The 10126-nt window shown below is 35.2% G+C and overlaps 2 protein-coding genes across 2 annotated transcripts in view; both read left to right on the top strand.

Annotated features, from left to right (window-relative positions):
• The window catches only part of LOC111513686 (uncharacterized), a 436986-nt gene that overhangs the window by 148533 nt on the left and 278327 nt on the right, over window positions 1-10126 (top strand). The gene's annotated exons all lie outside the window — the stretch shown is intronic.
• LOC111508910 (uncharacterized) lies at window positions 1381-2967 on the top strand. Its single transcript, XM_074178543.1, has 5 exons — window positions 1381-1872; window positions 1949-2206; window positions 2277-2372; window positions 2453-2485; window positions 2540-2967. The coding sequence occupies exons 1-5, from the start codon at window positions 1663-1665 to the stop codon at window positions 2636-2638; spliced, it is 696 nt and encodes a 231-aa protein (XP_074034644.1). The 5' UTR covers window positions 1381-1662; the 3' UTR covers window positions 2639-2967.

Below are 10126 nucleotides of genomic sequence, written 5' to 3' on the forward strand. Positions count from 1 at the left end.
TTGTAGGTTTTACCGTTTCCGAGAATGTAAAAGTGGGATCATCTTTATAGTATTATCATTCCATATAACATTATTGTTATTATTTCTCATTTCTTGTTATATTATTTTCCCGCTAGTTCAATTCAGTTTTCTCAGATGAAATTGAGAATACTAGTTAATTTTATTTATTTCTCACATAAATCACAGACCGAACTTACGAAATTTTACAAATTTCCTTTGAAATATCCATCTCAAATTGTTACAAATATTGAAGGAACGTTGTATAGGAGTGGCAGAATTCAATTTCTGTTATTTCAATTTTAATTATTTTTCTTTTATTCTTGTTTGAACTTTCGCTGAGAGCACAATTTTATTTAATTTATTTTTATTGAGTTAAACGAGTAGTATTCTCGTAAGTATTCAGACGAAATTATCGAGACTCATTATCCCTGAAAGAACATTCTGCGATTAAATTTTGTCAACGAGTTCAATAAAACACAGCAGCTATTTATTGTTTTTCATTACGAATCTATAGACCACAAATACGAAAATCAAATTCAATTATTCTATGACTCCTTGCAACGAGATGAATAAAATATAATATAAAATTCACTTAAATAATCTGGTAGCATTTCGCAGAAGTAAGTAGCAGTAAAAACAAATCAAGACAATCAATTTGGATGGTGTTTTGTGTTTTTTCTCGTAATTACCACTCGGTTTTTCTGATATGCTAACTCGAAATATGTTTTCAAAATATGAAAATGCTGTTTTGATTGAAGATTTGTTTGAAGGTATTCATAATGCACCATAAAAGTTTTGTCTTCAAGGCCAGATATTTCAACTGAGCATTTTTTGAATTCCATATTTTTCATTCTGAACAATTTTTTTTCCGGTTCAGATAAGTTTCAGTGAATGCTCCAAAGGGGTATGCTTCTCTGTAATGATATTTTTCTCTAAACGCTTATCTAGTTCTGCATTTTGCTCTTCAGTATTCTCTTCATCTGTAATCGAAAAAAATCGTTACATTCACTTCAAAAATCAATAAAACCTCTAAAAAAAATCTACTCCAGAAATTGGTGAAAATATTTACATGAATTTCTGAGAATAACTTACCTAATATGTTATGCTGCGTTTGAATTCAGATTGAAATTCATTTGACCAATAGGTACCTCGGCAGGTACTAATGTGTGAAGCAATTTCCAATAAATGTCACATTTTTCTGTTATATTTTTACCAGATTATCCATCACGTGTTAGGTTTTGATTAATTTTGGGTTCACTTTATATGATTGATATATGGAAAAATTTAGTTACAATGGTTTCTTTTTATATCAATGATTTTTTCTACCTTTCACTCACCCCGGAATTACAATTTTTCAATATTTCTGTGAGACAAGACAATTTGATATTTTCTATGTATTTTGCGGATTGAATTTTTGAAGCAAAACTTGTACGTGGCTTTTCTCATGAATAGTTTAATACGTTCTTTTCATTTATGAAGCTAAGGCCCGGTTCCATAATATCGGTCAAAAGCACACTTTACCAAAAGGCGCCTTTTCTCAAAAGTCGGCTTTAAATGTCCCAGGTGTTCCATAATCGAATGTGAAGTCGCCTTTACTGAGAGTGCGGTTTTCTTGCATTGAATGATAGTTGGCATCACTGAGCGTATATAAAGTGGGGTTAAATGTGTTGTTTTGGTTCGTTTTCGCGCTTCGCTGCCTCTGGATTTTTTAGTACTTTGTTTCTTTTCGTGTTGATGGCTTCAAGCAGTTGCAAGAAAAAAAAGGCATCGCCCTTCAGTAAGGAAGAGGAGCTGCGGTTAGTGGAGAAAATCTATGAAGAGAGGAAGTTCATAGAGAACAAAGAAACAAACAAGGTTTCAAATACTGCGAAGGTGAGTTCATTCCAGTTTGTAAAGAATGTGACTGTTCTTATCTGAGTATTTTATGTAACATTAGATATAATTGCAGGAAATGGCATGGGTACGGATTTGCGCTTTATTCAACACCAACACTTTAGAATTCAGAGGTGTCGACCAACTGAAGTCAAAGTATGACAACCTCAAAACAAAAACGAGGAAACAAGTGGCGAAAGAAAAAAAATATGAGAAGGGCACGGGTGGTGGATTCTTCATACCGAAGATGGACGACCCAGTTTTGGACATGATTCTAAAAATTGTGAATGCAAAAACGGTTGTAGGTCTCACAAACCCAAACGACGATGACAATGTGAGTAATTATTGAAACATCTTTGAATATATTTATGAAATTTTTTTTTATTTTATTTTTTATTTTTCAGGCAAATGAAATAATTATGGAGAAAATGGATGAAGATCTGAGAAAAGATTCAGATGTCTCTCTTATTGAACCGCCATTGCTTATTGAAGAAATGGGAGTATGTATTTTATTGGTTTTAAATGTTTATAGTTTGACTATTTCATAAAGAATGCTTAATCAATGATTTTTAAATTGCAGGTGGTACTTGCAGAGAAACTGCCATCTGAAGAAGTTAGTATATTGATGCAAATTTTCTTAAAATAAAATCAATGAGATTAATTGTAGGTGCAAATTGCGAAACCGTCGTGCCATCAAAAACCCCCATCAAAAAATGTGCTGACAGGAAAAAAGAATCTCTCTGGTTGTTCCAGAAACGTAAGTTAAAATAAACTTGCTCTTGAACAAGTTGAGCATTTATTTATTTGAAGGTTGCTTCAGATAAAGTTACCAACTGGGCGGATTATAATCCTTATAAACTGCTGCGACATGTTATGCAGAGTTCATTAGGAGATGCGAAAGAAAATTATTACGAAGTCATGGCAGAAACCATGAAGGACGAACTGGAATTGAAAAAAAATAAAGATGTCAGGGAGCAGGAGATACACGAGTTGGAGAAGGAGAAAAATAATATTGAAATTGAATTGTTAAAACTCGAGCTGTTACGAAAACAAATTCAGTAAATGTTTCAAAAATGATTCTTCATGAAACTTTATTTTTTCTATGTACAATTTCAATATGAATTATCTCTTCACAAATTTGCAAAATGATTGTTTATTATAAGCCTTTGCATGTTTCTGCCTCCGTTCAATACATTTTCGTCATCTTGGTCTCCTCCTTCTTCTTCTTGTTCTTCTTCAACTTCAATGTCTTCTTGGACAAGCCACTCAGGTAGAGGTTCATCGCTCCAATCAATAGCCATATTATGTAAAACCGCTGTTGCTATAATGACGGCCAGAATGGTGTTAAGTTTGAGGCGCATTCCGAAACTCAGAACTGGGAATCGTTTTTTCCACACACCATATTGTCTCTCCACAACATTTCTTGTTCTGATTATAGATTCATTGTATGAATTTTCTGCCTCATTCATAACCTTGCGCAACTTAGTCATCAAGTATGGTTCAAGATGATAACCGCTGTCTCCTATCAAAATATATGGCTCATACTCGTGACGCTCGAACTCATTCTTCTAAATACTATTGTTAAAAATAGTTTGGTCATGAGCCGAGCCTGGCCAATGAGCGACAATGTCCTTTATTCTCAGGTTTGCATCGCTAACAGTTTGAATATTGAGTGCGAAGAAGTTTTTGCAAGACCTGAATATTTCAGCGTCGGCATCTCCGACAGAATCTATTCTAACCAGTGTTCAATCGATGGCACCTATAACTCTGGGGAATCTTGCTATCCTATAAAATTTTTGAGCATCATTTTCCATCTCTTCCCTGGTAGATCTCATGTTTATGTACCTTTTCTTTAGACCTGCTATAGCACATGCCACCTTTTTTACTATCCTACATGCGGAAGTTTGTGAAATTCCCATGAAATCTCCCGCAGTTATTAGGAAGTTTCCCGTTGCAAAAAATCGGAGCGTTAATAGCAGCTGTTGCATCGGTTTAATAGCTCCTCCCCTGAAAATTTCAAATATGAAAATGGTATAGATGATATATTATATCAAATCATCCTTGAACAATATATCATATATCATGGATGTAAATGGTGACATACCTATTGGTACGAGGTGCAAGAACGTTTTCTATTTGCTCCAATAATGAAACAACTGTATTTTTTCTTAGGCGAAACCTATCATAATATTCATTCTCACTATATGTAGTCAGGTATAATCTCCTTTTCCTGTAGACCTTCACTTTCCTCAAATCCAAATAATTTTCGTCCTCATCTTCATCTGAAGAAATCAACTCAAATCGACGATAATTCATTTCAATGTTCAGAAGGAACTGAAATTTATTGGAGGTTATGTTGACAAAAGGCCTCCTTTTGCGAGCAAAAGTCGCGAAATCGACGCTTTAGCATAAAGGAGCCTTTAAAAATCCATTATGAAACCGACTTTAAGCATAAAGACAACTTCAGCTCTTAAAGGAGACTTTAACATCAATTATATCGATGCTTTTGACATGATTTTAACAGGAAATGAAAAAAGAGCCTGGGAAGCCTTTAAGGGGGTTGTACATGGGTTTTCAGGTAACAAAAGAGATGATAACTTCACAGCATTGGTTAAAGAGCTTCTTCAAGCTTACCACCAACTTGGATGCAACATGTCCTTAAAAATTCATTTTCTTCACTCTCATCTTAATTTCTTCCCACAAAACTGTGGAGCTGTGAGTGACGAACATGGAGAAAGATTCCATCAAGACATTGCCTTAATGGAACAGAGATATCAAGGCCGTTGGAATGAAGCAATGCTTGCAGACTACTGCTGGTCTGTGTGTAAGGATACTCCAGAAGTGTTTTATAAAAGACAAGCTAAACGACAGCGATCTTACAATGAATCGGATGGACTTAATTGAAATTTGGTGGTACAAACTTCTTTTATTTGTCAAAACACTAAGAATAATGTTTTTTTCATTAATTTTGTACTTAAAATATTCTAAAAGAAACATAACAATATTGTTTTATGTACTTTCACTTTTCACGTATAGTATAACTACTCTTTAAGATTAAGTAGTGTGTATCTCAAAAACCAGAGCTAATAAAAATTTTTCATTGTTATTTTCGTTTTTATCACCCCAAAATTAGTAGAAATTGACTGATTTAGTGTAGGAAACATTCAAAAAATATTTTTTTTTTGTGTTGTGTTATGGAACCGGCCCTTAGAATCGATTCTATTTATCCATAGTAACGAATCTAGAATTCTCATTATTCTGAATTTTGCATGACCTCGGCTTATTTTGTTCATCATCTCAGAATAATTCATTGACATCAATGGAAACATACAATCTTCAATCGAGTATTCACAGCTCAATTTGGTCTCCTACATACAGTGTGTCAATTTGAAAACTTCCCACCCTCAATATCTCCCTTCCAGTACATAATATGAAAAAATGGTCAGACAGGTCAACTTTATTTGCAAGGGGGACACTCTGAATGAATATTTTCAACCCTCGGGGTTCAACCCCCTAGGAGGGGTGGATGTTACCCTCAGAATTTCAAATGGAAAGGGGGGTCAAGTGGCACATCATTTTGAAGGGCATTCAATTCGCTTGCCGACGGTGCCCTCATTTATTATTTTCCGATCAGCAGTATCCGAAAATGTAGTTCTAAACTAATAGAAGTAATTAGAATTGGCCTATACTAAAATGCCTGGTTATCAAGTTAGTATGCAAAGAAATACAATTTATTGACTCTCTTATAAGTAAAACTTGTGATGACGGGTCAGCTTTTCAACTTTCCATCAGGGGTAAAATTAGACAAGCCTCAAAAAATTTACATTAATTAGTTATCTGATTTCGGTGACTTTCATTTGGGTTTATTATCGGATTTAAAACTCTTATCCCTTTTTTGTTACTTCTGCTATAAAAAGTATCGTTTTTTGAGCAAAAAAGGTGTTCATCGCATTCAAGCCATTTGGTAGTACTATCATTTCAGTTTCATTTGTTGAGCTGATCAGCGATACCTTAGAAAGTGTATAAATTGTAAGAATGGTTTACACTATCCAAGACCGAATTGAAATAATTTTTATTTATGGAGAGGTGGGCAAGTGCGCACGAAGGGCGGCATCTCTTTTTAATGAAAGAAATCCAAATCTTAATATAAGTCACCGGTATGTGCTTGATTTGGTGACAAAGTTTTCCGAAACTGGTTCGGTGAAGAATAAAAAAAGGAATAACCCCAGAGTACTGAATGAGGATGCTCAAATTGAGGTGTTGGGAACATTTGCTGCAGAGCCGACTAGCTCCTTACGATCAGTAGCAGAACAGACGGGAATGTCACACGAGACTGTAAGGAAAGCACTGAAAATGCACAAATTTCATCCATATAAAATGCAGATTCTCCACGAGCTCCATGAGGATGATTATGACAGAAGAATAGAATTCTGTGAAATCATGACTCTTCGAATCAATGCTTTACCTAATCTTCTGTTCAATATCTGTTTCAGTGATGAATGTTCATTTTTCCTGAATGGCAATGTTAATAGGCAAAATTGTCGCTATTGGAGTGACGAAAACCCTCACAATTTTCGAGAAGGACATACACAACACCCACAAAAAGTTAATGTTTGGGCTGGTATTCTTGGAAATGCCATTATCGGACCTTTATTTTTTGAAGAAAACTTGAATGGTGATCTGTACCTAGATATGCTTCAAGCACCTATCGATCCACTTATAACTCACGAGCTCGAAACTCAAATTGATGCACACGGTAATTTACTGTTGCAGGAAGATTTGTTACATTTCCAACAGGACGGTGCGCCACCTCATTATTTTCGCCCCGTCCGACAATGGTTGAACGAGCGATTCCGGGAGAGATGGATTGGCAGAAGGGGATCAATTGAGTGGCCACCGAGATCACCGGATTTGACTCCATTAGATTTTTTCTTTGGGGATATCTCAAATCTGTCGTTTATAAAACACAGCCCACTGATATGGATGACCTCAAAGGACGAATTACAGCAGCATGCCGGTCAATTAGTGGTGAAGTTTTCCAAAATGTTCGAGAGGAGTTCGAAAACAGACTGTATTACTGTTTAGAGCAGAATGGACAACACTTTGAACATATTATCAGATAAAGCGTAACAAGATGGTTGAAATTTGTTTTTTGCAATTTAGTATTTTTTGTTTGCACTCGATGCGTATTTCGTTAACTAAGTAGTTCTACATTCCTCTCACATCCACGAATTCGAATATTACTCAAGGGTTGGAACGATGCTACCTAGTACGATGCTCACCTTTTCCAATAGTCCATTACAATCATTTGTTTTGAATACCAACCTGAATACCAAACATCTAGTGCGGGCGAGTTTTAATCATTTATTCTTATTCACTTCTAATCACCGTTCGTTTGGAACGTTATTGTTCAAAAACTGCTCATCAAAAACTAATGAAAAAGGTATCATTGGCAAGAGAATTGAATGCCCTTCAAAATGATGTGCCACTTGACCCCCCTTTCCATTTGAAATTCTGAGGGTAACATCCACCCCTCCAAGGGGGTTGAACCCCGAGGGTTGAAAATATTCATTCAGAGTGTCCCCCTTGCAAATAAAGTTGACCTGTCTGACCATTTTTTCATATTATGTACTGGAAGGGAGATATTGAGGGTGGGAAGTTTTCAAATTGACACACTGTATTCTTAAATTCCTTAAACGAACTGGTAGTTATCGTGAATTTTCTTCAATTTGGAATTAACAAATTTCCAATTAGACTATATTACTTATATTTCGGATTGTTATTCAAGTCTCTTGAAATAGAATTGGAGATTCATGATTTTAACTTTTTGTTGATGTACTTTTTTTTATGGGTTGGTGTCGTATTTGATAGGTAAACTACGATTACTGTTTAACCTATACAGATTCTACAAAAGTATTCAACTCGGGTTGAACGGGATTTTTGTTTTCCGATTATTGATCTCTGTAGTGATTAGTAAGATCTGCAAATTATTGTCAAGAAAAATTCACTGTATTGGTTTAATTTTATTGTACATTTCTATTTTATTTTTCATTATTTTGATTACTTTTCATCTCGACATATCGTAAGAAGTACTGTATAGTATTTTATCATTAATGAGATAAGCCTCGGATGATAGTCTTTGCTGACTAGTTGGGAAGAAAACTTCGGAAGTATCTTCGGGTAATCAGCAAAACGGAAGTGTACCTACTCTTATAACACTTTCACGTCGAATTTTATAATAGAATGCCGTGACCAATATTCATTCAAGACATATGTGTGGTGTGTGTTATTACATAACCGAATAATTGGACCATATATTTTTACAGAAAATTTGAACGCAGACATGTACAGAAATTCAGTTGTCTGAAATTTTGAATGATCTGTCTCTAAGTTTTGGACGAAATTTGTGGTATCAGCTTGACGGGGCACCGATTCACCAAACGAAAGAAGTGAAACTGTCTCAGTCAGATGTTTAAGGACAAAATGATAGCACGGGGTTATCTGTATAACCCCGTGCTATCATTAAGTGTATAAAATTATTGAGATGAATCAATAAATGTTATGATGTTCTGTTGTGAATTGTTATAGTTATTTTGGTTTAATGTTATTTACACACCTAATGGATGTTTGAAAAAAAAAGTCAAATTTGACAGCTTTACAGTAGCAGATGACAAAAGGAAAGAGGGTTATATATCAACAAGTTGAAGACAATACTGATGAGAGATGAGAGAGATGAGTAGTAGAGTACTTTTGCAATGACACTTTTTACTCAACTTATCATCCACTATCATTTTTCTCCCATGTGGGAAGCAAACGGTGGAAAGACTCGGAAGCCGGTACTCCATGACATCAGAGAATCATTAATCGCTGCTCGATCGATTTCTTCCATAGCTTGGCGATGTAGTTCATCCCTTAAAATGGATGAACTGGAAAATTATATTTATAAATATAACTTATTTAACTATAACTCATGAAACTTTTAAATAGCTACTTTCGATCCGCACTTTTTATATTTGTTTTGATAGCTGTCCTTGGCCTGGTGGGCACCCTGTTTTCCTGGTGGAGCTACTATCATTCCACCTGCAGTAGGGTGGGTTGTTCATTTGGATTGGGTCCCATCTCGAGGCCGTTGCGCATACCTACAGCAGCAACCATGAGATGGGTATCGGCAACACTTGAAGCTCCATCTAGGGGAAATGCTCAACAAAATTCAACTTCCCATTCTTCCCTTGCTTTGTTAACAATATTCCATACGTGAATGACAACCTTCTGATATGTGGCTATTTGTTTCTGTGCATTATCATACTGTAGACCTAATGCTTTGATTTCTAATTGCATCATTTTGGTTTCTGCTAGTGGTTCAAGTTTTGTTCTCAGATAATCAGGTACCAAATCATATGCGAATGTTGTCACTCTATGCTCAGTTATTTGTGCTGGAGATAACATGAGAGGTAGAATTGTTAAATCTCTCAGCACTGGATACATGAAAGCAATATACTGTTTCAAATCATTAACTTTCTGGATAATTGTTTCTCTTCCCTTTGCTGCATGTTGTTTGCCGCTTTACCAATTCTTATGAAAATATACTGAAACTGTCCTTTATTACAGTTCAACTATATATTTATGCTAATATCTCACTGGCACTATCCGTCTCACTAATAGGTACCTTGCCAGGTTCTAATATGTGAAATACTCATAATCCTTTCCAAGAAATGTCACATTTACCTGTTACATTTTTATTTGATATCCATCGCGTGTTGTGTTTTGATCAATTTCGGATTCATTTTACATGATTGATATATGGAAAGTTTTACTTATATTAATCTACTAATATTAATGATTTTTTCTGCCTCTTACTCTTCTCGTTAATTTTACTTTTTCAATATTTCTGTGAGGTAAGACATGTTGATAATTTTTATGAAGTTTGTGTATTGAATTTTGGGAGCAAACACAACATCAAGTGGGCTCAAGCTGAATTCAATCACAAAGAAGAACACTGGTTCAGGAGAATATTTAAAGAAGCCTCGTATATGTTGTCCAACAACGCATTCAGTCAAGCTAGCGTAGAGATACGTAACATATGGAAACCTCTAATCAAGAGAAAAACGACCAACTCCCGCCAAACGGCCATCTCCCGCTAAAACCAATGAAGTGGATCTCGGAGGAATAAGTCCAGTTATCACCCGAAGACGATTGTGGATCCTAACAATCGAAACGTCATGACATAACTTGGTTTGGAATTTTTTAATTTTTA

Source organism: Leptinotarsa decemlineata, unplaced genomic scaffold (assembly GCF_025532065.1).
Source record: "Leptinotarsa decemlineata unplaced genomic scaffold, Ldec_3_MD MMD2_tig00004067_RagTag_RagTag, whole genome shotgun sequence".
Taxonomy (NCBI): domain Eukaryota; kingdom Metazoa; phylum Arthropoda; class Insecta; order Coleoptera; family Chrysomelidae; genus Leptinotarsa; species Leptinotarsa decemlineata.

Coding starts and splice junctions, on each gene's coding strand:
- LOC111508910 (XM_074178543.1), top strand. CDS start 1,663: ATGTGTTGTTTTGGTTCGTTTTCGCGCTTCGCTGCCTCTGGATTTTTT. Junction 2,207..2,276: donor ACCCAAACGACGATGACAAT/GTGAGTAATTAT, acceptor TTTATTTTTCAG/GCAAATGAAATAATTATGGA. Junction 2,373..2,452: donor TGCTTATTGAAGAAATGGGA/GTATGTATTTTA, acceptor TTTAAATTGCAG/GTGGTACTTGCAGAGAAACT.